The sequence below is a fragment of the Triturus cristatus genome, chromosome 3_1 (assembly GCF_964204655.1).
Source record: "Triturus cristatus chromosome 3_1, aTriCri1.1, whole genome shotgun sequence".
NCBI lineage: Eukaryota > Metazoa > Chordata > Amphibia > Caudata > Salamandridae > Triturus > Triturus cristatus.
The window spans coordinates 311411469-311438630 of NC_140583.1; the positions used below are offsets into that span (position 1 = coordinate 311411469).

At 46.5% G+C, this 27162-nt stretch overlaps 1 protein-coding gene across 7 annotated transcripts in view; it reads right to left on the bottom strand.

Annotated features, from left to right (window-relative positions):
• AP3B2 (adaptor related protein complex 3 subunit beta 2) overlaps nucleotides 1-27162 on the bottom strand; it is a 405963-nt gene that overhangs the window by 152875 nt on the left and 225926 nt on the right. For all 7 annotated transcript variants that reach the window (XM_085644011.1, XM_085644012.1, XM_085644009.1 and 4 more), the window contains exons 11-13: nucleotides 16047-16118; nucleotides 15501-15563; nucleotides 12622-12754 (exon numbers count right to left, since the gene is read on the bottom strand). In XM_085644011.1, the coding sequence (XP_085500137.1) occupies nucleotides 12622-12754; nucleotides 15501-15563; nucleotides 16047-16118 (268 nt within the window). The remainder of the gene's footprint in view (nucleotides 1-12621; nucleotides 12755-15500; nucleotides 15564-16046; nucleotides 16119-27162) is intronic.

The window sequence follows — 27162 nt, forward strand, 5'->3', positions numbered from 1 at the left end:
GCGACAACAACGTGCGCGCCAGGTGCTCCGCCGCACTCCTCTCACACGCTGAGCCTCAGCGGGGGGAGAAAAGCGTAAGAAAAGGGCTCAAGCTTGGCCGGGCCGGAGGAGCTACGGGAGGAAGCGTCCGCTCACCCCGCCATCTTGGCCACGCCCCTCATGGTCTAGCTTTTTGACTTTGCCTGCAGTGCAGTGCCGACACTAGATTGTATGACTTGGTGCATAGTGAGTGGTTTAGAATAGTCACAGTGAACACTACATCTAAAGGGTAGTGCTCTCGGCATTAACATTTGGTTTGAAGTGCACTATATTTGGGCTGAAGTAGGAGGATGTGTAATATCTGTAAGATGATCTAAACACCTCCAGGCCCATCAAAATGAGTGTCTCAGGAATGTAGTCTGAACTTTGTTTTTAAAACATACATATGCAATTTGCCTGCACTCACAGGGATTTCACTAATTGCTGCACCACCCACTGACAAAAACTACAGTTTGTCTGTCCCCAGTGTACAAACCAGTCCCACAGCTTCCTGGGCTGCTTTTCTAGGTAACAATGCACCAGGACGAAGACTCCACATTAGATTGTTTATTTCCACTAACAGATTCGAACGTTCCACTACCAGATTCTGCACTGGCGAGGATATCCATTGGAATTCCAGTGCCCGTCATCGAAAACGCAGATCCCATGACAGAAGACCATTCCACTTTCCACTGCATCAGCAATGCTGCAGAATTCATCTTCAGGTCAGCTCAATGCTGCCTTGTAAAAAACAACATGTTATATTGAGAATGAGAGGAGAGATTTGTTATGGAGAAGTCACCCTTCCAGTTCTGTTCTAGATGCAATTCCCATGTTTTGCCTAGCATCATAGTGTAGCTGCTGCCTGTCCTCAGAGCACAAGGAATCCCCCACCATATCCCCAAAAATAAAAATCAAGACCTCGGGTGCTCTTAGAGAGCGCATTTGGGTTTGTTTGAGACCCCTCTTGAATGTAGATGTGAACGGACTTCAAGTGTTGAAGGAGAAAACGACTAGAAGTATTAAATCTTTAATTAATTAATTAATTAATTAATTCATTCATTCATTCATTATCTGTTTTCGTTATTTTAATTCTAAAATCTATTCCCTTCCCCCAATTCAAACACTGCCGTTAATAAACCCACCTGGGAGAAATTCTCACCTGGCCAGCAATCGACAGGTGGAATGTGATTAATTCGGGGTAACAAGGTGCCTTGAAAACCAGCTGCAGCGCTTTTTGCTAAATTTTGACTCATTAAACTTGCAAGTTCTGCAGCAGATACCGTGCATGGCGCTAATCTAGCAGAGTTGGATTTACCGCGACCAGCGAAGAGTTCTCAGCAGCCACAAGAACCCTCTAAGTAGCTCTGCTTACACAATCACCTCTAGGTGCTCAGCAGGGGAATGGTGTGGGTATGGATATGGTATTCGTGGATCTGGACAGCACCGAAGTCTGAGCATTTCTACAACAGCGCGTGGCAGGTGGGTTAGAAATATTACAACTGTTCTATCTGTGGCTTCTCTGCTGTGACCACAAAATCGTGGTGTTTAGAGGGCAGTCATTAATAGCCAAAGGCGGTGTAATGATTATGTGGCTCGAAGAAAAGGAGAGCTCATTTCCCGTCTTGAGTATGATACCAACCCAGTCTTCTGAACATCTTTCTTTAAAAAAAAAAATTTTTTTAATTGATTTTATTAAGGTTTACATTTGTATTGAATATGCTACTTACCAGTATGCATCTGTTCTTGGCATGTAGGGCTGCTGACATTCATATCTGTGCATAGATCGCCGCCTAGTGTTGGGTCCGGATGATTGCACATTGTTGTCCTGGAAGAGTCTTCGAAGTATCCTGAGATGGGTGACTCCTCCCCTGGACCACAGTGCGCATGGGCATCCTCTCCATCCCCAGATTGTTTTTCGCCATTGTGGCAGTGATAGAGTAGATACAGGAAGTGATGACCATGCTATACAGTAATTCTGAGAGCTGCAGCTGCTACAGGCGCCGGGGAGGAGGGTGGGTGATATGAATGTCAGCAGCCCTACATGCCAAGAACAGATGCATACTGGTAAGTAGCATATTCAGTTCGAGGCATGTGGGCTGCTGAATTCATATCTGTGCATAGAATACACAGCAGTACCTCCTATTAGCGGCGGCTACCCGTGCCAGCTGCAGCAGTCTGAAAAAGAGTTTTGAGAACAGCCTGTCCTACAGCTGCCTGCTGTTTTGAGTGTACATCTACACATTAGTGTTTGGTAAATGTATGTATAGTGGACCATGTGGCTGCTCTACATATTTCCTGTAAAGGAATGTTTCCCAGGAAAGCCATGGACGCCCCTAACTTTCGTGTTGAGTGGGCTCGTGGGGGAATCGTTAATGTGCGTTTAGCTTTTTGATAACAAATTTGGATACATTTAACGATCCATCTGGCTATACCTGCTTTGGAAATGGCGTTGCCCTTGTGTTGTGGAGAGAAGGCAACGAAGAGTTGTTTAGTCTTCCTAAAGTTTTTAGTTCTGTCAATATAGTACATGAGGGCCCTCTTTACATCTAGTGTGTGGAGCATCCTCTCAGCGACATTTTGTGGGTTTTGAAAGAAAACAGGCAGTTCAATGGTTTGGTTCATGTGGAACTGCGATATTACTTTAGGCATGAATTTGGGGATGGTACGTAGTACAACCCGGTTTGCGTGAACTTGTATAAATGGCTCCTGAATGGTTAGTGCCTGGAGTTCACTAACTCTCCTTAAGGAAGTGATGGCAACCAGGAAAGCCACTTTCCAGGTGAGGAATTGAATCTCACATGAATGGAGAGGTTCAAAGGGTGGACCCATTAGTCTGGTGAGGACCAAGTTGAGGTTCCACACCGGTGCTGGGGGTGCCGTGGGGGAATCACCCGTTTAAGTCCTTCCAAGAAGGCTTTGATGGCAGGCACTCTGAATAAAGAGAGGTGCTGCCTGTTTTGGAGATAGGCTGCTATTGCGGTTAAATGGACACGTATTGAGGTGTATGCCAGATTGCATCGGTATAGGTGTAATAGATAGCAGATTATGTTCTGAATAGATGCGTCGAGTGGGTTAATGTCATTGTTGTTGCAATAAATGACAAACCTCTTCCATTTGGCCGCATAGCAAGCTCTGGTAGTGGGTCTCCTAGCTTCCTTAATGATCTCCATACAGTCAGGTGGTAGGTTTAGGTAGCCAAACTCTAGGACTTCAGGAGCTAGATTGCCAGGTTCAGCTGTTGCGGATCTGGGTGCTGAATTTCTCCATGGTTCTGCGTCAAAAGCGCGGGTTTGATCCGCAGCCTTTGATGCGGCACCACGGAAAGTTCCAGAAAGGTGGTGTACCATGGCTGGCGAGCCCATGTTGGAGCAACCAGGATGAGTGTCAGTGAGTGCTGTCGCAGTTTGCGTGCCACCAGCGGTATCAACGGCGCTGGGGGAAAAGCGTACGCAAATCTGCCGGACCAGTTCATCCATATCGCATTGCCCTGCGACTGTGGATGTGGGAACCTGGCGGCAAAGCTTTGGCATTTTGCGTTTTCCCTTGTGGCGAATAGGTCTATCTCTGGATGACCCCACTGCTGGAAGTACGGTTGGAGTACTGATGGGTGTAACTCCCACTCGTGCATCTGGTGGCTGTGTCTGCTGAGCAGATCCGCCATCTGGTTGTCCTTGCCTGGGAGGTGTTCCGCCATGAGGAATATGTTCCTCTGAATAGCCCACTTCCGCATGCTCTGAGCCAGATGAGACAACTGTGGAGAGTGTGTTCCTCCCTGCTTCTGTATGTAGTACATGGCAGTCGTGTTGTCCGTCCGGATCAACACGACCTTGTTGCACAGGTGTACTTTGAATGCTTTCATTGCCAGGAAGATTGCCATCAGTTCCAGAAGGTTGATGTGCATCTTCTTTTGTTGTGTAGTCCATAGTCCCTGCACTGTGTAATTGAGTACATGAGCTCCCCATCCCTGGAGAGACGCGTCCGCTGTCAGTATTATTTGTGGAACAGGCTCTTGGAACGGTCGGCCCTTGCAAAGGATTTGTGGATTCCACCAATGCAGAGAGTTGTATGCCCGACCACTCACCAACACTAGGTCTGTTAGTTGCCCGTGAGCCTGATTCCATTGACGTGCTAAGCACTCCTGAAGTGGGCGCATATGTAGTCTCGCGTGTGGGACTATGAAAATGCAGGAGGCCATCATGCCTATCAACTGCATGAACACTCGCGCCGGAAGGGAGTGTTGAGGTTGGAATTTTGAGATCAGCAGTTGCATGCTGTTGATTCTCACTAAAGTTGGCTGAGCTGTGGCAGCCAGAGTGTTGATTGTCGCGCCTAAGTACTGTTGTACGTGCGCAGGTTGGAGACTTGATTTTGGGTAATTTAGTGAGAATCCCAGACCGTGAAGAAGGTGAATGGTGTGGGACATGTGGGTGGCACATTGTTGTGCTGACTTGGCCTGAACTAGTCAGTCGTCCAAATAAGAGAAGACGTGAATATTTTGTCTTCGCAGATGCGCGGCCACTGTCGCCAGGCACTTGGTAAAGACCCTGGGTGCTGTTGTTACTCCGAAGGGGAGAACTTTGAACTGATAGTGATTCCCTTGAATAGTGAATCTGAGGTATTTCCTGTGTGAAGGGTGTATTGGTATGTGGAAGTATGCATCCTTCAGGTCTAGCGTAGCTAGGAAATCCCCCTGACTGAGTAGTGGGAGAACCTGTTGGAGGGTGAGCATATGGAAATGCTCTGATAGTATATATAGGTTTAGGGGTCGCAGGTCTAGGATAGGTCTGAGCGAGCCGTCCTTTTTTGGGATCAAGAAGTACAGAGAGTACACCCCTGTGCCCTGCTGGGCGATGGGCACTACTTCTATGGCCCCTTTTGCGAGCATAGCAAGCACTTCTTGCTGGAGTAAATCCAAGTGTTCGGCTGACATAGGACGGCGCTTTGGTGGTATGTTGGGTGGAGTGGAAGTTAGTTCCAGACAGTACCCATGTTGAATGATGTCCCTGACCCACCTGTCCGTGGTGATGTTCTTCCATGCGGACAGGAACAGCTGGAGTCGTCCCCCGACAGGTGTTAAGTGATCGGGGGGTAGGGAGAGGGCGTCACTGTTTGTTCTTTGGGGAGGACCTGGTGTTGCCATATCCACGTCCCCTGCCCTTGGTGCTGGATCCACGATATCCACCCCTGTTGTTTTTGTCGTAGGTGGTTTATGTGCCACCTTTAGAATACTGTTGTTGTGACCCCTGACCCCTTGACGTTCCCCTATTTCCAGTGCGACGAAAGGAGCCACTACGGAATTGTTGCGTTTGTAGAGCTCCCATAGACTTGGCAGTGTCTGTGTCTTTTTTTATTTTCTCTAGGGTAGTGTCAACGTCTGGGCCAAATAAAAATTCCGTGTTAACCGGTAAGTTCAGGATATTGTTTTGGATCTCGGGTTTGAAGCCTGAGATGCGTAACCAGGCATGGCGTCGCAGCATGACACTTGTGTTTATTGCCCTGGCCGCTGTGTCAGCTGCGTCTAGGGCGCATTTTATGGATGCATTAGTGAGGAGTTGTCCTTCTCTAATGAGGAGTTCCGCTGACTCTTTATACTCCTCTGGTAGATGTTGGAGCAGTGACTCCAGCGTGTCATAATGTGACCTGTCATAACGTGCCAGGAGTGCCTGTGTATTGGCAATGCGCAGGATATTCGCTGCTTGCGCTGCAATACGTTTGCCCGATGTTTCAAGGACCTTTGACTCTTTGTCTGGGGGAGGAGCATCACCAGTAGTCTGTGAGTGGGCTCTTTTGCGAGCGTTGGCAACCACCATAGAGTCTAATGGCAACTGACCCCTAATGTATTTAGGGTCACCAGGTGCAGGCTTATATTTCTTTTCAATCCTGGGGTTTAACACTCGGGCTCTTGTGGTGTCCTTGAAAATGTCTTTGGCAGGTTTCAGAACCCCTTTAAGCATGGGCAGAGTCTTGACAGTCCTTTCTGAAGATGCGAAAGTGTCAAGCAGGAAGTCCTCCTCAATGGCGTCAGAATGTAGCTCTACCCCATGATGAGCAGCAGCCCGTTCGATAAGGGCATTAAATGCGGCCGTGTCCTCTGTAGGAGATGTTTTAATGTTGTAGAGTTGCGCATCCTGAGTATGTGGCGCGATACTTTGGTCTGTGGGGTCATCCCATGCCTGATCAGGGTCTTGTGGTTCATCGGGATCTGCGTCCCCGGGGTAGATGGCATCGTCCCCACCATATTCCTGCATCGGGGCCGATTCAGAAGGGGTAGGAGAAAAGAACTGCGGATCTAGTTGGAGGGGATGGAAGTGTTCTTGTAGCACTGGTTCCTGCTCCGCCGGTAGCTTGCGTTTAAGAGGAATTTTGTATGGCACCTCTTCCCTGACTGGCGTTATTTTGCGCTTGTGGAGCATTAACCTGCCGGTGTCGGCGTCGATAAATTGTGGCCCCGAAGAATCTTGTTCTGTTAGGCCAGTGGTGGTAGACTGTGTGTGTAGGACACGTGTCCGAATCTGAAATAGTTTCGGTGCCGATGTCGGTGGCAGCCCAAATGTAATGTTGGTGGGCTCCGAGTGCACTCTACAGGGTGAGGTAGTGTCGGGACCCGAGGTAGAGTGGAGGGCTACCCGGTCACGGATGCGTTGTAGAGATGCAGAGACCTGCTGCACAGCAAACTGAGATGGTGGTTTGGTGGGCATCTTGGTAGTAGGCGTCGAGGCCGACCCCGACTTTTTTGTCGGAAGGGGGTCACTGGTCTGAAGGGATGCATCGATAGTCGACGTAGTCGAGGACTTATTCGGCATTGGTGCTTTAGGCGTCGACGTAGCCGAGGCGGCCATCTTGACTGCGGAGGTTAGGGGCTTCGGTGTCTGCGCCGAAGGTGTCGGTGCCTTGTGGTGCCCGAGGGCACGCTTCTTCTGTGCGTCGACCACGTCTGCTGCGGTGAGCTTGGCGCCGAAGTCTCTCTGTACGCGTTCGGAGCCGACGACTTTTTTCGGCGTCGGCGCCGGGGCAGTGGACTGTTTCGATGCCTTTGATCCGACCACCACCAGTTTCACTTTCGATTTTGAAGGGACTGGAGCGATGGATGTGTTTGGGTTTAACAACCCGGTCGTCTTTGGTAATAGTGGCTCTTGCATAGTGTTCGATGCCGGGCCGGAAAACGGGGCCGAGGAACCATGTATTAGGTCTTGGGTAAGGCCCGAAGGCGATCCCTCGACCGGAGCCTGACGACGATGTACAGTTTCGGCCTCCGTTTCGACGGATTGGCGTAGCTCCTCGGGAGAGCTGTCTTCTTCGGCCCCATAGGCTTCGTCGAAGTCCCCTACCTCGTCGACGGCTTCTTCACGTCGAAAGAGCACTTCGTCATCGTCGTCCGATTGGGAACCATGCTCCGAAGCGGGGCTAGAGACTATTTCTTCCACGCTCTCGGCGTCCTCGTCCTCGGTGCTGAATATATTGGTTGGTGCGGGCGCTGCCTGCTGCGCCTCGAGCCTCGCTGCCCGTCGGTTCCGTAGAGTTTTCTTGGAGCGGAACCGCGCGCAGGCCATGCATTTCGATTCGTCGTGATCCGGCGAGAGACATTTATTACAGACTGGGTGGACGTCGATATGAGGGTACTTGGCGTGGCACAACGGACACCTCTTGAACGGAGTCCTCAATTCCATCGTCGATCGAGCGTCGAAGTTTGGACCAATTCGGTCCGAAAGTTGGAAGAGGGTGTGGAGCACTAGAACTAGTAGTCGACACCGAACGGTAACTGTACCGACGAAAACTATAGGCCTTTTGGCCTAAAACTAAGTATTCCGAAGTTGAGCTAAGATAGTTGCATCCAAACCCAATGGCGGAAAAAAACAATCTGGGGATGGAGAGGATGCCCATGCGCACTGTGGTCCAGGGGAGGAGTCACCCATCTCAGGATACTTCGAAGACTCTTCCAGGACAACAATGTGCAATCATCCGGACCCAACACTAGGCGGCGATCTATGCACAGATATGAATTCAGCAGCCCACATGCCTCGAACCACCATATTGCCTGACATTGCGCTGCAACGTGCAGCAATAACATAAGCAGCATTTTATGTGTTACAACAGAGTATTTACGTATATGCAGCAGACCAGGAGGTATTATGTCCAGGCAGGAGACATTCAATCTCCCTGTACGGCCGGCCTCGACATACATAGTCCTTTAGTCTCTCTGCTTGCGAGTCGTGTGGCGAATAACCTGTTGAGGCTAATTGCGCTGCAGCGTGTATGGCGTACCAACCGTTCAAACGTAACTGGGGAGTAGGCAACGGAACTTGGGGACAGAGTTGGAGGAAGGTAGTGTATCTGTAGTTAGTGGTGTGTGCGAACGTCATCCGGTGCGTCCCCGCCCGCGCAGCGGGCATGCGGGCTGTGATATCAGTGCTCATACAGGAGAAAACCAGCACTGTGCCTACGGGGAGTGTGAAGGTGACGAGCGCCTGCGCAGGTCTACTGCATCAGGGCAGGTAGGTGCGTGGGCAGGTATATCCTGTCCGCTCCTCGCTGGAACACCTCCAGGATTGCATCCCAATACGCAGAGATGAGTGTTTTTCTGAGGCCTACAACTTCCTCACGGCGAATCGCCACGCTTTCAGCTCTAGCCCACGCTAGTACAGAGCGTCTCCAAGCGTGTGTCTGGGGGGTCTGGTGCTTTCCTCCACTTTGTGATCAGCCTTTTTGCCGCGACAATGCCCAGGTCAAGGAATCGTGAAGTTACTTTAGTGTTGCAGGTTCTATGAAACGTGTGTAGCAAATAGGTGGGTCAGTCAAAGGGTATCTCTCTGTCGGTGCAGGATCGTAGCAACTCCGCCACCCCTCTTCAATACTCACTGAGGCTGGGGCAGCGCCAAAGCATGTGTACTAAGTCTGCATCTATAGCGGCGCATCTGGGACAAGCTGCATCTATGCGGTGGAAATATCTATTGATATTGGCTGCCGTGAGGTACGCGCGCTGGGTGATATAGTACTGTATCTGCCTAAAACGAGCATTTCTGGGTATCTGGACTGGGCCGGCCAACCCCTTTTTCCCATTCTTTGTCCAAGAATTGGCGGCCCAGGTCCTGCTTCCACTTTTGTCGGAGAGAGTTCAAACTGAAAGCAGCATGCATGCGCAGTGAAGCCGCAAACCATCGCGTCATGTGTTTGCCCCACCCCATAACATGCAAATATTGTATTGTTAAGTGTATTTGTGGCTCTACCGCCACATCTCCCAACCGCAACGCAAGCATGGCAATCAGAGATCTGTATAAGAGGAACTGCCCTTCAGGGAGTCTGTCTCTTTCCACCAATGTTGTATAAGGGATAAGGACGCCGTCATCATATAGGTCTCCTAGTGTTTGTATCCTGGCTTCATGCCAGCGTTGCAATTCGGCACTCACGAGTATTTTCTGTCCTCTAGGGGTACCGTCAAGTGGGAGCGCATGAGCATAGGGTGTCGTGTCCCTGTACTGTAAAGGCTTCTACAGTAGCACCTATAAGCCACATGTAGTAGTTGGGGCTCCATCGGTCCTGTCCGCGCGCCGGGGTGGAACAACGCAAGTAACTGGGGTAGTGTGTGAGCTGGGCGCATGGTTGCTGTGTCATCCATTGGCGGTCCGCCATCCACCGGGCAACCCACTATAACTGCGATGCTAGGTAATAATGCTCAAAATTAGGCATCGCCAGGCCCCCCTGATTAGTAGGTAAGTAAAGTTTTTTTATCGGCACTCTATGGCGGTAAGGACCCTAGATGAAATCTCAGACTGTTTTTTCCTGCGTCATGAAGAAGGACGTGGGCACATAGGTGGGCAGATTGGCAAAGTAGTACAGAAATCGTGGGAGAGCTACCATTTTTACCAGCACCCCTCTGCCCACCACTGCAAGGGGAAGTGTGCTCCAGAACAGCATCTGGGATTTCAATGCTGTCAGCGCCCTGCACAGGTTGCCATGAAAAAGGTCCCGCGGCTAGAGGTATACCCTTCTGCCCAAGAAACAAAATGTCTCTTCACACCACTGCACTCGTGTGCCGCTTAGCATCAACGCTGGGTCATGACATCCCTCTCGAAAGGCATATAAGCTCTTCTGAACATCTTTCTTTACGGTCTGTGAGGGAGACATGGTGCATTCTGGGATATGAAGTCCTGGCACATCTATATTAAATTACATGGGTTTGTAGTCCTCTGGGGTATGTGTCCAAGGACATCGCTGTTTTATTGGACAGATTGTCTAAGACATGTCGGGAGTGAACAGCGCATCCAGGCGGGGGAGGCAGGGGTTTAGCGGAACATATTGTCTAACTTCATCCAGTGCTGACTGTCTGAGTAGTTACATGCTCTACTTCTACAGGAAGTACTGTGAACAATGTAGGCCCTCGCGGGGCACCACGTGCTGCACCTTTTCAAGACAGGTCACTTGACAATCCTAAGTCCTTTCACTTTTCACTCCCTCTTTAGTGTTAATCATGTTCGGTACTTGTATGAGTCACACGATATGCCTCCTGCTAGTGCCACTCCTTTACATAATGTGTTGGGGAAGCTTGCGTTTCTACTTGATTGTGAATCCTCTACACTGCACAAGACTAAAAGATTCACATTGGCAAAATAATTTTAATGCATGAGGTGAATTGAGGAAACATTGAATCCTCACAAAATAGCTCACTGGTACTTGCTATCCTGTGTCCCACACAGAGGCGCAACTAGCAAATTTTGGGTGGGGGGGGCAAATTCTTCTATCAATAGACATAGAGGAGATAAATACGTGGTTTAACTACATGCACACCTCACTATTCATTGACAAGAGACGTGGCTCTAAAGTTCCACTGTAATAGGTTTAACATTTAATTGTGCTTTCACTATAGTCACGGTCTGTACTGTGAACTTCCTGCTAAGCAACTGTGTTACGTAAAACAGATTCAGAATATTGTAGTGAAGTCACTGTTGCACTTTTTGTTTTTAAATGGCGTTTCTTGCATGAAAACAGAAAATTCATTTAAGGAAATAGTGTCATCATATTGATGTACAGCACTGCACAGTTAATGAATGTATTTATTGTATAGTTAAAACCATTACAAGTGTATCAGTGTGTTCAAAAGTTAATATGGGCAAATGATAACATTAGCATACGCAAAGATTGTCCTCCATAGCTCATAAAAATTGGCAAGTTCTTAAATGATAAATAATTAAATCGTATTGTTTTATTAACCTTCCTGCTTCCTCAAATTTGCTTGAAAATGCACCATTTATCCACGCTTTTTTCAAGATTTTCTCGGGGGGAGAAACCCCCGAACCCTACCGCAGGTTGTTCAGGATCGTTTGCTGCGCTCGTTCGCCGTACTGCAGTAATGCAATAATTTTACACCTCTCCACTTTCAAATGTCACCAGCCGCCACTAGTCACAACAATATCTAAAATGAAATCAACCTGATTATGATACCTGGAAATACTTAGTTAAGTTCATTCCTGTTCATCTGTGTGTATATGTTACCCGGATCTCGTATATTTGACCACATTTTCAAGATAGCAAGCGTGGTTCTCCCTTTTCCTCCTCTTCCAATTCCAGTTCTTTCCTTATCATGTAGCTTTCCCACAGAACTGTGGGTCACAAATTCTGCATTCCTTGCCTACCACACTTTTCCAAACAACTTTGAGTAGTGCTTCACTGCCAGTAGTCACCTACCAGCCTCCCCAATTTTTTATGCTTTGCCTTAGTCTCCACGTTAATGGGTAAGTTCCTCCTTAAATCGCTATTTTGCAAAATAACACCGGTTTTGATTATTAGTTTTACTTTGATGTTTCACCTTTTTAAATTAACAGCTGTTCCCAATTTTTTTGCTTCCACTGCTAAACTTTAAAGGAGGTATTTCAGGCCAAACGTGCTTTTGTGAGTGAGTTAGGAGCAATGCGGAGCCAAGTTGCCAGTGAAATTAATGAGAAATATCGCTACAGTCTCCATGCTGGAAAATCTGATGCCAGTTATATGTGTTTCCATCACCTTACAAAAATTGCATTTCTTGCTCTCCTCTACTAACCCGTACACAAAATACAATTTTTCACTCTTGTCTCTCTACCCATATGAATAGGCAAAATCCCTGACGCTCACTTGAGGCAGAGTATACACTGCTTAACCTTCAGTGCTTGTAATTATTGTGCAGTAAAATCCACTAAAGCACTGTGTATTTTTTCCTGGGTGATGTTACTGCATGTTTGTGAGATTTCCAGGTCTGAATATGGGATAACATCAGTTTTACAACACTAAAATATCGGAGTGAATTTTGCCAGGTGTTACAAGGCAAATTATATTTGAGAAAAACCCGTGTGTGTGCTGAATAAACTGCAAAATTCATAACCTAGACTTGGGCATTTTGAGCTTGAGTCTGGATTTTACCTTAACACGGATTCTAGAGTCTTAGTGCACACTCTAATGTACTGCCTATTCTTAAGGAAGCATGACCTCCAAGACAGAGAGCACTTACCCAGAGCCTTCTGCTCTTTCGCTGGTACCTTCATTGACTAGCTGTATGATGCACCTCTGCATTGCAAATGGTGGGCTTAAGCCCTTTTTTGTTCCCCCTCCCATGCAGCCCATCACTTTCCTTACCATCTCTGTTGGACAGGAGCTGCACCAGACCATTCAGACAAGTGTCACGGACTCTGCCAATGTTTGTGGCGCATCGTCCAATGGCCTGGATTGTGGCTGCAACAAAATCCTTATCCATGCTCCGGATATAGGTCTACGAAAAACAAAAGCATAGGTCAGAAGTGTCCAACAAGTCACTAAAGCTCTGGAAGAATCAGCTAAACTGTAAACATACGATTTATGGATCTAAAGCATTTCTTTATACTGGAACATTTAAAACGCCTTCAGCATTCCCTTCAATCTTATACGTCAAGTTATAATTGACAACATATTTAGCAAAGTGGGAGAAGCCTCAAATTAGTTACTTTGTCAGCTAAAATCTCTGTAATGTGTATTTCTTTATTCATCCTATTAAAATAGGTCAAGGCTTCATCTGCTCTTGGGATTCGAAGCAGAATTGTACCAGCGACGAACAGGGACTCATGTTATTCATACATGGACCCGCGTTATCCAGATATTTTGAACCCTTACTATGTAAGTTAATTATTAATATAAACACAACTAATTATGGCAAGGTTTTGTGCGCAATCATAATCATAATAATCCCTACAGTCCAATATATCAATTATCACGTTGTGTGCTCCAAGGTATGGGGCAGCCACCAATACCCCAAAAGGTTAGGACCAGAAACCAGTCCACAATGTATACACATTGTACCTTAATTATATTAGAGCTGTTTTGTATTTTTTCAGGGTCAGAGGTTTGTATGATTAAGGGCAGAACAGAAATTCAAAGTAAGAAACTACAGCTTTTAGCCAAATCTGGTACAAGCACTCCTTTATAAAGATATGACTCGTGCACCCTTAAATATTTCCAAGTAAAGGGAGTTTAAATATGCCCACGTCTGTAAATAGACACCTTGGATATTTTCCTAACTAGAATTACAAAGATGCGTTTAGAAAAATAGTTTTGGGGAGACTCATGGCCCACACTGACCTGTTTCTTTCAAGTGTGTCTAGTCTCAGTAGATTATAAGCAAAAAGACAGTTGAAACGAATTATTGATTATATCAGAAGAGGTCAGCAGAAATGCTTAAATTTTTACTTATTGATAATAAATTAGTTAGATTGTTTAATTACCAAATGAAACATCTCAAAACAATAGTGTATTTTATTTACAGTGTTTTTCCCACACTTTATTATTAGTAATGCCTTGTATTGAGTTTTGTTGCTGGCTAAACAATTGGCTGATTCAACTAAAAAAAACCTGAGGTGTAAGCTTTTGAAGTCAAATATATTTAACAATCAATCTAATTTTAAAACACTGTCTTTTTCTCCATTTATACAAATAGATGGATTTAACAGGCAGCAGTTACCAATCTATTTTAGCAGCCAGGGACCTCTCATCACTGTGTGTAAGGGGCAGAACAGTTGCCCACCTCTTACAACAAGCTAACATTAGTTGCATATTAGACATGTTTGTACAAAAAATGAGAGGCAGCTAAAACACAATTATTTAAGACACAGTGATAATAGTGACCAATGTAAGTAAGACAACAAGTTCCTGTGTTGGAGTATGTTCTTTTTTATTTGTGCCAAATTAACCACCAGTGTTTTCTATCGCCAGAGCATTTACGGATATCTGAAAGACTGAACATTGATAGGGTGAGCAAAAATCAGCGACCCTTGCTTGGATACTCCTGGATGTCCTGAAGAAGCTAAATGTTGCAGAAACGCATTGGCTGCGCACTTCTCTGCCCGTGAGAAAAAGAGCACGAACAAAAAAAAAAAGAACATACTCCAGCAGAGTACCTTGTTGTCTTAGTTGCATTGGTCTCTATCATAACTCTGTCATAAAGAATTACTTTTTAGTTGCGTCTCATTTTTCTACAAAGGTTACCAATCTATGCAGGACTGTGTCTGCTCTAAACATTTAGAAGTCAGTCCACTAGTTTCACCGACACCTCCAAGCTCTGACTCTACTCTGATTATTCCCTGTCAGACTAGGGGTTTCCTCTCTTCTCATAGCATTACAATGGGATCATATTCTTTATACAATTTTAGACTTAAATGTAAAACATGAAAATAAACGAAATATATCAACTCTTGAAAGAAACCTTGAAATGTGATGATTAGACGGTTCCAAAAGAAAGTATTCTTGCCTGTACATCTATCTCTGGTACACCTCCGGCATAACAAGAGCTGAATGTGCACACGAGACCAGGACTGAACTCTGCCCATGACGTATAGGACGTCTCCTGAGTTGTAAAGGCCCAAATACCATTTCCACAGTAGAACTAATTGTGATAAAAACGAATCCCATAGAAGGCACTATACATTAAAAGTCTTAAAAGTATACAACATACAAAACTTGGGAGTAAAAGACGTCTGCCAACTGAGGAAACTAAAATGTTTATTGACTGAGGTGGAAGGCCAACCCCAGGGAGCAATTTGCCAGGAGCAGTGTTCCTGTACCAAAACAATTAAGGACTTCATACATGATGTATAGTACATTGTAGAAAACCCTATGAACTGTGGCAAAAGCACAAAATCTAGAGGAAACCAATAGCAATAATATGGTGGCCTCTGGATGTAGCTTTTATTTTACACTATAAGGAATTTCTATTAAAATCCAACTCTAAATCAGCCCTAAGCCTCAAACTGCAGCCAAAAAATAGAACTCTAAACCATTACCAAAAACTCACACTAAAGAAATGTAACTTGAAATATACAGTGAAAGCTGAACATCTAATTACATTAAAGCTGGTTTGTAAAAACTGAAAATACCATATTGAACAAAATACTGAGCATCTAGGTATTTTTGGGACCTGGTGATGGGTGGCCATGGACATCGAAGGGTACTAGTATCCTTGAATTTACAGACACCAGGATTCTGCGTACCTGGAACTCTCGCAGGATGGTGGAAATATTGGTTTCATTCGCCAAATTAGTGAGAACCTCCAACTTTGAGGAAAATAAAAAAGAAAAGTGAGTTATTCCTAGAAAGATTCAAGACCTTCATCAACAAAACAGAGACAGAATCTGAAGCTACTCTTGTTTATATATGCATATAGAAGTAATTATACAGAACTAATATATAGTACTAGACTAGTATTCAGTCTATAAAGTCTGTCACAGTCATGGCAAAATACAATAATCTAAGTTTACATCTACTCAAGAAAGAAAGTATGCATAACAATCCACGGATCATGTGCAGGAATCCCAAGCACACCTCCAGCAAAAACCATAACATCACAGTGAAAGGATGTAGCTGCTGGAAGATGTCTGTTTAGCTGGCCCTTGCAAAGATCATTGCTGCTCTCCCTTTACACCTAATCACCCTGTAAACCACATACAAATAATGAAAATAATACCTGTCATTAATTGTTGGACTGGTCAGAGGCTAAAGGCTTATCAATGAAAATGAAACGCACAAAAAGAGCATACCTTTAAAACCTTGATCTGCGTTGGGTCAGTGGATCGGATATAAAAGCTTTTCAAATAGGGTTCAAACATCCCCTGGGAGAACAAAGAAGTTTTGGGTCATTTCACATCCACCAAACAAATACAACCACAGCATCATAGGAGTGCAATACACAAGTAAGTACATACACATGGATGAGAACAACAGCCCCCTCCATCATACCTGGAATTTAAAAATTAAACTGAGCCCAACGAGGGTCTTCAACCTTCTGAAACTCTTTTTGTCCTCATTTGTGCTTTAAACAACTCAGAAGACTTCAGGGGTCCCGTATTCTCTCTGTACCGATTTGCATCCCCACCAGGACAAGGAACCTTCTGCACTCTTACAGATTCAGACTTATATATGGAGTCAATAAGGACACTCGCTTTCGTACTTGCAAGAAATCTCAGGTGGTCCTACTTGGATGTTCTGTTTCCTTTAGAAACAACAAGAGTCCAACCTACTATCTCTCTTCTCTTCTTCACTCAGTTGGACATGTGGGATCAAACAAGACATTTTCCTCACTTAAGTATCCAATGACAACCGTGACAGGTTTAGCAACAACTCATTATTTCTTCTCTTGTTCTGGTGCAATTTAACTTCTTTAGGGACAGATGAAAAGGCAATGTTTCCAGAAAACCATGGATTGCCTCAAACATGAGGGACAGGGCTAAAGCCTATGCTTTCTTTTGCACCCAAATCTATTCTTGTGTGCCTCTCTAATTCTGGCGTCTCAAGTGCAATAGGCTAAACACCCTGCCTCCATTAAAGAGTTCCTGAAAAATACATTGCCATCGTTGTAGTCTTTCTAGTGGTTAATTTGTTGTGGAAAAGCTTCTCTTTCCAAGGTCATGTTTATATTTTCCTTTATTCTAAACGAAAAGGGGTTCTATTTCTTGATGGCTCTATCATGACCTGCCCAGCATGGATTGCGGGACCAAATTAATTATTTGCATCTCTATGTGTTTCCTCTCATCATTGGCAGTTTCTTCCCCGTAATGGCCGCATGTGCCCTAAACCTCGTCCATCAATTGTGTGTCTTTTGCTTTCTCGTCCTAAGTGCACCAGGTATGCCCAGACATGGGTCCTGGGCTCACTGTGCCACTGGACTCAAGCTATCCTGGCTGAAGCAGGGTGAAACCCCGAAACCGGCCCTAGGATGCTTGTTTCCGGACCAGGGAGGACCTGGCTTGACAGTTCGGGCTGGACTGTTCCCATGAGGCACAGGGTCAAGACTGATTTGAATATCGCCAGGTCTAAACTTGGGTGGCATGGTGAGCAAAAGAATGATGGATTTAACCCAGATCTCTTGACTGGGGGTGAATGTTTTGATTTGTTCTGCATTCCGTCCATCAATTGTGTGTCTTTTGCTTTCTCGCCCTAAGTGCGCCAGGTATGCCCAGATGTGGGTCCTGGGCTCACTGTAATCAAGCTACCCTGGCTGAAGAGGGGTGAAATCTTGAATCCGGTCCTAGGATGCTTGTTCCCAGTCCAGGGAGGACCTGGCTTCGCACTTCGGGCTGGACTGTTCCCATGAGGCACAGGGTCAAGACTGATTTGCATATGGCCAGGTCTAAACTGGGGTGGCATGGTGAGAAAAAGAATGATGGATTTAACCCAGATCTCTTGACTGGTAGCTCTGGCAAGAGAAATGTAACCCAAGGAAGGAAGGGGATCCCAATTTCCTCTGATTTAGTCATCAGAAGGAGCTGAAAGGAGGCAGCATCCTAGAACTTCCACCTGCCTTTCCAGCTGCGACACACATCCTTGCTACTGTGGCATGGCAACATCATCTCTAGGTCTGTCCTTCAGCCTGCGCTCTTCAGGCACGCAGAGAGCAGCCTGTACCGTTGATGCACAGATGGGGATCAACGGTACAGCCTCTGATAATTGGAATAAAGTAGTGGCAATATAAACAAAAGGTAGCATACACGACTGCTCCACTGTAAGGAACATGCTACTTACCAGTATGCATCTGTTCTTGGCATGTAGAGCTGCAGATCCACACACTTAGCATAGATCGCCATCTGGTGTTGGGCCCGGATGTTTGCACTTGTTTTTGTCCTGGAAAAGTCTTTGGAAGTCATGGGATAGGTGACTCCTCTTTCGGACCATAGTGCGCATGGGCATCGGCTCCATCCTCAGATTGTTTTTCGCCAGCAGGGAAATGATGGAGTTTTCTAAGACACATAAAGATGCCCATGTATGCTGTATCTAAATAAGATAGTACTGGAACAGATAAAGTTAGCCGGGGAGGCGGGTTGGCGTGTGTGGATCAGCAGCTCTACATGCCAAGAACAGATGCATACTGGTAAGTAGCATTTTCCGTTCGAGGCATATGAGCTGCAATTCACACACTTAGCATAGATTGTATAGCAGTACCCATCCCTAGCGGCGACCACCAGTACCTGTTGCAATAGTTTGAAATAGTGTTTTGGGTACAACCTGGCACACTAGCTTGTTGTTTTGTTTGCACATCCACATAATAGTGTTTTGTGAATGTGTGCGGTGTAGACCATGTAGCTGCTTTGCAGATGTCATCCAAGGGAATGTTCCCTAAAAATGCCATTGAAGCCCCTATCTTTCGTGTAGAGTGGGATTTAGGAGGAACAGATAAAGTAGGTTTTGCTTTTTGATAGCAAATCTGTATGCATTTAACAATCCATCTAGCTATCCCAGATTTTGATATGGGGTTGCCTTTGTGTGGTGGTGAGAATGACACAAAAAGTTGTTTCGACTTACGAAAAGGTTGTGTCCTTTCAATGTAATAAAGCAATGTTCTTTTGACATCTAGGGTATGAAGAGCTCTTTCTGGGGCTGTCTGTGGCTGTGAGAAGAACTCTACAGACTGATTGAGGTGGAAAGGAGAAATGACTTTAGGGAGGAATTTTGGATTGGTTCTGAGAACAACCTTATTGTGATGGATTTATAGGAACGGTTCCTGAATAGTTAGCGCTTGCAGTTCACTAACTCTTCTAAGAGAAGTGATAGCTACTAGGAAAGCAAATTTCCATGTTAGAAACTGGAGCTCACATTGATGTAGAAGTTCTAAAGGAGGACCCATTAGTCTTGTGAGAACGATGTTCAAATTCCACACAGGTGAGGGTGGTACCCTGGGGGGAATTATCCTTTTGAGGCCTTCCATAAAGGCTTTGATGGCAGGCACTCTGAAAAGTGATATGTGTTGTCTATTTTGTAAATAGGCTGCTATGGCAGCGAGGTGCAGCCTAGTAGATGTGTAGGCTAAGTTGCACCTTTGGAGATGTAGTAGGTAACCTATGATGTATTGGATAGACACGTCTAGGGAATTGATGTTGTTGTTATGACAGTATATTACAAATCTCTTCCACTTGGCTGCAGAGCAGGCTCTAGTGGTGGGACGTCTAGCTTCTTTAATGACATTCATGCACTCAGGAGGAAGGTTACGGTAACCAAATTCTAAGACCTCAGGAGCCAGATCGCAAGGTTGAGCTGAGCTGGTTCTGGGTGTTGGATCTCTCCATGGTTCTGGGTTAGGAGGCGTGGGGAGAGGTGTAGTTTTTGGTGCGGAACTACCGACAGTTTCAGTAATGTGGTGTACCACGGTTGTCTGGCCCAAGTTGGAGCAACTAGGATGAGAGTCAGTGCATGTTACTGTAGTTTGCGCACCACCATTGGAATGAGTGGGAGAGGTGGAAAGGCGTACGCAAATCTGCCTGACCAATTCATCCGTATCGCATTGCCTTTGGACAATGGGTGTGGATACCTGGCGGCGAAGCTTGGGCATTTGGCGTTTTCATGCGTGGCGAAGAGGTCTATCTCTGGTTGCCCCCACATTTGAAAGAATGGCTGAAGAACATGTGGACGAAGTTCCCACTTGTGAATCTGTTGCGTTTGATGGCTTAACAGATCGGCTATGGTGTTTTGGACTCCTGGGACATGTTGAGCTAGGAGAAAGATGTTCTGGGGTATAGCCCATCTCCATATGCTCTGTGCTAGTTGAGAGAGCTGCAGAGAGTGGCTCCTGCCTTGTTTCTGTATGTAGTACATGGCTGTCATGTTTTCTGTGCGGACTAAGACAGTTTTGCCTGATAATTGTTGTTGGAAAGCCTTTAAGGCTAGGAAAATGGCTAGTAGCTCCAGGTGGTTGATGTGGAGTAACTTTTGTTGAGGAGTCCACCTGCCTTGCATGGTGTGATGTAATAGGTGCGCTCCCCAGCCGGAGAGCGATGCGTCCGCTGTCATGACTATCTGTGCAACTGGCTCTAGGAACGGTCGCCCTTTGGAAAGGCTCTTGGTGTTCCACCATTGCAGAGATCGATAAGTGCAACCATCTACCAACACCAGATCTGTTGGCTGACCTGGAGCCTGGTTCCATTGGCGTGCAAGGCACTCTTGGAGAGGACGCATTTGGAGTCTTGCATGAGGTACTATAAGTATGCAAGAAGCCATCATCCCTATTAGCTGCATGAACACTCGTGCTGGGAGAGAGTGTTGAGGCTGAAATTTGGTTATGAGAGCTTGCATGCTTGCTATCCTGGCCGGGTTGGGATAAGCTTATGCTTTTGAGGTGTCTATTGTGGCACCAAGGTATTGTTGTGTGTGGGATGGTTGTAAATGAGACTTTGCGTAGTTTACTGTGAACCCCAAGTTGTGGAGTAGTTGGATAGTGGTGTGAGTGTGAGTACACACTGACTGTATGAGCTGGCTTTTATGAGCCAGCCGTCCAGATATGGGAAGACGTGAATGTGTTGTCTTCTTAGGTGGGCTGCCACTACCGCTAGGCACTTGGTGAATACCCGTGGTGCTGTCGTGACTCTGAAAGGCAGTACTTTAAATTGATAGTGTTGGCCGTCCACTACAAATCTTAGATACTTCCTGTGAGCTGCGTGAATGGGAATATGGAAATAGGCGTCATTGAGATCTAGAGTAGCAAGGAATTCGCCTTGTGAAAGAAGAGGAAGGACCTGCTGGAGTGTAACCATGTGAAAGTGGTGTGATTGTATGTACCGGTTTAGAGGTCTGAGGTCTAGAATAGGCTTGAGAGAGCCGTCCTTATTTGGTATGAGAAAATACAGGGAGTAAACTCCTGTTTTTTGTTGGTGCATGGGAACTGGTTCTATTGCACCCTTTTGTAGGAGGAAGATCACCTCCTGCTTTAGCAGAGATAAGTGTTCTGAAGACATTGGGCGTTGTTTGGGTGGTATGTGTGGGGGGTAGAAGTAAGTTCCAGACAGTAACCTGATTGAACTATTTGTCGCACCCACCTGTCTGTAGTGATGTTGGTCCAGACAGGCAGGAACTGTTGTAGTCTTTCCCCGACTGGAGTGGAATGGTCTGGGGGAAGTGGAGGAAAGTCATTGGGTAGGGGTGGAGGCAGAGCGGGTGTTGTTGGTCTTGCCTCTGCCTTTATTATTATTGCCTCTGTAGCCTCCTCTCTGGTAACCTCTGGTAAACGTAGACTGGGAGGGAGCCTTATAAGAGGTGGAGGGGTTGTCTGAGGAGTAGTCTCTGGGGGTGCCCTTGTAAGGTGAGCGACGAAAGAAACGTCTGGGAGCGTGCAACTGCAAGGCTCCCATTGATTTAGCTGTGTCCGTATCCTTTTCCATCTTCAAGGGTTGAATCTACATTTGGCCCAAATAGGTGCTCCTGATCAAATGGCTGGTTGAGTATGGAACTTTGAACCTCAGGTTTAAACCCGGAGATGCATAGCCAAGCATGCCTACGCAAAAGCACACTTGTGTTAACCGCTCTGGAGGCGGTGTCTGCCACGTCAAGAGCGCAACAGATGGAGGTGTTGGTAATAAGCTTACCCTCCTGTATGAGTTAATTGGCCCTGTTTTTGTATTTATCTGGGTAGTGCTGCATTATGGACTGTAGTTCATCATAATGTGCCCTATCAAAACAGCGCCTGAGTCTTAGTGATGCGCCATATGTTAGCTGCCTATGAGACTGTTCTTTTGCCAGAGGCGTCCAAGAGTTTAGACTCCTTGTCGTGTGGTGGAGCGTTACCTGATGTCTGAGAATTGGCCCTTTTTCTAGCATTGGAAACTACCAGGGAGTCTAAGAGTACTGGGCCTTTCATGTAAGCTGGGTCAGTAGGGGCAGCTTTATATTTTTTCTCAATCCTGGAGTTAATAACTCGAGCCCTAACAGGATCTTTAAAGACTTCAGGTGTATGCTTAATAACCCCTTTAAGCATAGGTAGTATTGAGGTAGACCTTTGATTGGTGTCAAATGTATCCATTAGGAGATCCTGCTCTATGGGGTCTGTGTGCAAGTCAACCCCATGGTAATGGGCAGCTCTGTGGATGAGCTGGTTAAAGCCCATGGTGTCCTCTGGAGGGGAAGGCCTGGAGGGGTAGATGTCATCCTGTGGAACATTAGGGACATCTGACGTGTTATAATCATCCCAGGGGTCTGGGGAAGAAGGTGGACTAGGATCCCCTAGTGGCACATCGTCCGGAACCTCCCCTATGTCATCCAAGGTGTGATCATCGTCTACTGGTGTAGGAGATGGTGTAGGGGAACGGTGTGGTGGGGGAGGCGGAGGAGGAGGTGGTGGAGGAGGAGTTGGAGAAGAGACTCGTAGAGGAGATGTGGCAAAGTCCCTCTTTTTAGGTGGTGGAGCCGGTGCAGGCGCATTTAGTGGTCTTTTCCTAGAACTAAGAGTCAATTGACCCGTTTTAGGATCTCTTGTTAGAGTCTTTTGAGCCGGTCTGGTGCGAACAGCTCTTCTGCTGGAGGTTGGTCTTTCGGTGCGGAGCGTTTCGGTTCCGTAAGCTTCTTCGGCACCAACTCTGTAGTGGTACTGTGTTTTGGTTTGGAGCCGTGCGTTTTTACAGTGTCCGTGGCCTTTGGAACTTGTTATTTTTTCGGTTCCGAGGCTTTCCTTGGCTCCGAATCCGAACCCTTCGGGAGTGGTTTTTTGTTCGGTTCCAAATGTTTTTTACGAATCGGTGCCTGTGGGTTTTGGTGCCGTGTGCTTGGATGTGGAAGCAGCTGTCGGCATAGAGGAGGAGGATTGTTTCTTTTTCGGTGCCAGTGATTGTGTTTCGGTACCGATGGCAGGCTGGCTCGAGCCCGAGCTGCCTGAAGGCTTAGTAGGCTTCGTTGCCGGGCCCGAAGGCTGGGCATGGGAAGCAGTCTCTCGGTGTGCACCTGGGCCCGAAGGCAAAGGTGTGACCGAAGCCTTTTTTGATGTTGTAGGGAGGGGGTCGGGGTCGACGTTCTTAGTTACGACCCTCTGCGCCAGAGTGATCTCTTCGATATCAGAGTCATCGGCTTCTGAGGCGCTGACGAGGCCTTCTTCGACCCGCTCTCGCTCCGGCACGTCGACGCCCTCTTGGAAGATGTCGTCTGGGATTGATGTCGACAACTGAGCCATGGTTCTTCGAGCGAGTCGGTCTCGAATGGTCTTTTTGGAGCGGAAAGAGGCACAAGCTGGACCGTGTCTGGCCTCGTGCTCTTGTTAAAGGCAGAGGTTGCACACCTCATGCAGGTCGGTGTGGGGAAACTTCAAACCACATTGAGGACACTTCTTGAACGGCGTCCTTTCCATGAGCCAGAAGCCAAGGCCCAGGAAGGCCCGAAGGCCTTAGTCGACGAATCGGAATCGAGGACTTCGATTTGGAGAGATGCGCGACGATTAGGGTTCGCGATTGAGACAATACCGTCGAAAGGGTGAAGGATTGCGTGTCGAAAGTGGAATCGGTAACGGTTCCGACCTGGAGCGTGACAAACATATTCGAGCCCGAGGGCGGAAAAAAACAATCTGAGGATGGAGCCGATGCCCATGCGCACTATGGTCCGAAGGAGGAGTCACCTATCCTATGACTTCCAAAGACCTTTCCAGGACAAAAACAAGTGCAAACATCCGGGCCCAACACCAGATGGCGATCTATGCTAAGTGTGTGATCTGCAGCTCATATGCCTCGAACATACCATTTCCATCACAGCACTCACAGAGCTGGGGGAAAGGAAGCTGTCGGGAGATATGAGGGAAAACTTCATACTGCTGCTTCTATTTCTTCAACAATTTTAAAGCCTTTCTGTTGTCATTTGGGGGTAATATTCTGCTAATGATGAAGCCGTCGGTCTGAACTCCACTATAACAACTGTCCCGAGTGCTGTTAAGATGCTTCTGAAGCACATTTAGATTCAGCAGAGGACATCAATCTTAAATCTAATGGTACATCTCAAACCAATTGCTCATTCAACTTTTTGATTAAGGAATCCATAAGTTCTTCTACCAAAACGTCCCTACTCTATTGATCTGGTGTCCAAACCTAGAAGTGGAAAAAATCCAATAGGTGGCCAAAACTAGCCGATTAGCCTGTTCAGTTCTGAACTTCACGATGACGAAGAAATAGATAATACCTAACTTACCATGAGCATCAAGGGGTCATGCAGCAAGTCTGGACACTACTCTACTTTCTATCCTGGCCCAAGGAGACCAATCACAGTCAAGCCAAGATGCACAGACGTATTAGTGTAGGAAACTATGCTGATTTACTAGCCTTCCCGCTGGAGGATGCCTACACACCTCCTGCCAGAGGAGAAATTGTTTCCGACCTCTGAGAACAAGGCTCTAACCTCCTAGGGAGTCAGAAACTCATTTGTGGTGTGAGGCTAGAAAGGATCAGTCGGCCAGCACACTAGAGGACTAGTAGGGTTCAGGGGGTAACTCTAAGGTATCCTCTGAGCGCAGGTATTAATAAATCCATTACTAGAACCAGTCTGGGTTTATCAATATGAGGTGTTTGATACCACAAAACACCATATGTTTCAGTGAAGCCATTATGTAGCTGGGAAACTTGTTTTGATCAGTGCTCAGTACATAGCTGAAGCTGGCTTCTCTCTTTATTAGCAATATCTAGTAATAGAACTAGACATCACAGGTGCATATATGCCTATACAGATATGTCCTCACACAAAATAATGCACCGTGCCTTACGGCTCAAAGGTTTGCAGCAAGGGTGAATTACTTATATGAAATGCAGTGACTTTCGCATGGCAAACAGGAGTGTGCCATGTCATGTTTTCACTCATTGTTTGCACCATGTCATGCAGCATGCAATGGTAATCTATGTGGAATTTGTGTGTGGGTCCCTTACGGTGGCATAAGATATGCTGCAGCCCTTAGGGACTCTCTTTAGTACCCATGCCGTAGGTACCAGGGATACCATTTACTAGGGACTTACAGGGGTGCTAAGGTCCTATGCAAATTGTGTTACAATTAAAAGTGTGTGCGGGTAGGGTACTGCAACAGAAGGAATATGCTACTTACCAGTATGCATCTGTTCTTGGCATGTAGAGCTGCAGAGTTGTACACTTAGCATAGATCGCCATCTGGTGTTGGGCCCGGATGTTTGCAGTTTGTTTTTCTTCTTGGACAGTCTTTGGAAGTCACGAGTTTGGTGACTCCTCCTTCGGTCCGTACTGCGCATGGGCTTCGGCTCCATCCTCAGATTGTTTTTCGCCAACAGGGAAATGATGGAGCTTGGTAATCACAGTGAGAAACCCATGTGTGTAGTATCTAAATAAGATGTACTGGAACGGATACAGGTAGCCGGGGAGGCGGGTGGGCGTGTACAACTCTGCAGCTCTACATGCGAAGAACAGATGCATACTGGTAAGTAGCATATTCCGTTCGAGGCATATGAGCTGCAGATTGTACACTTAGCATAGATTATATAGCAGTACCCAACCCTAGCGGCGACCACCGGTATCCGTTGCAGTGGTTTGAAATAGTGTCTTTAGTACAGCCTGGCCCACTCTAGCTTGCTGCTTGGAATGCACATCTACACAGTAATGTTTTGTGAAGGTGTGCGGTGTAGACCATGTGGCTGCTTTGCAGATGTCATCTAAGGGTATATTCCCTAGAAAGGCCATAGAAGCCCCTAACTTTCTTGTAGAATGGGCTTTAGGCGGAACAGATAATGTTCTTTTAGCCTTTTGGTAGCAAATCTGTATGCATTTTACAATCCACCTAGCTATCCCTGATTTAGAAATGGGGTTGCCTTTATGTGGTGGAGAGAAGGAGACGAACAATTGTTTAGTCTTCCTGAAGGGTTGCGTTCTTTGTATGTAGTATAGCAAGGCCCTTTTTACATCGAGTGTGTGTAAGGCTCTTTCTGCAACAGATTGAGGTTGCGAGAAGAAGACAGGTAATTCCACCGATTGATTGAGATGAAAGGGGGAAATGACCTTGGGCAGGAACTTCGGATTTGTGCGAAGTATGACCTTGCTGTGATGTATTTGTATGAAGGGTTCTTGTATAGTGAACGCTTGTATTTCACCAACCCTTCTAAGGGAAGTGATAGCTACGAGAAAAGCTGTTTTCCAGGTGAGAAACTGTAGCTCGCATTTATGCATTGGTTCGAAGGGCGGACCCATTAGTCGTGTAAGAACTAAATTTAGGTTCCATACAGGGGAAGGTGGTGCCCTGGGAGGAATTACTCGTTTAAGGCCTTCCATGAAGGCTTTAATAGCGGGCACTCTGAAGAGAGATAAATGCTGTCTGTTTTGTAGATAAGCAGCGATCGCTGCTAGGTGTAGGCGTATGGATGAATATGCCAGGTTACACCTGTGAAGATGGAGCAGATAGCATATGATGTGCTGTATGGATGCATCTAAAGGGTTGATTGTATTGTTACGGCAGTAAATAACAAATCTTTTCCACTTTGCGGCATAACATGCTCTAGTGGTAGGACGTCTGGCTTCCATGATGATGTTCATGCAATCAGGGGGAAGGTTAAGGTATCCGAATTCTAGGATTTCAGGAGCCAGATCGCCAGGTTGAGCTGAGCTGGGTCCGGGTGCCTGATTTCTCCATGGTTCTGGGTTAGGAGGCATGGGGATAGGTGCAGTTTTTGATGTGGTACCACTGATAGTTGTAGTAGCGTGGTGTACCACGGCTGCCTGGCCCACGTCGGAGCTACCAGAATGAGTGTGAGGGAGTGCTGTTGTAGCTTCCTGACCACTAATGGAATTAGTGGGAGAGGTGGAAAGGCGTATGCAAATCTGCCTGACCAGTTCATCCATATCGCATTGCCCTTGGACAATGGGTGTGGGTATCTGGCGGCGAAGCTTGGGCATTTTTTGTTTTCGTAGGTGGCG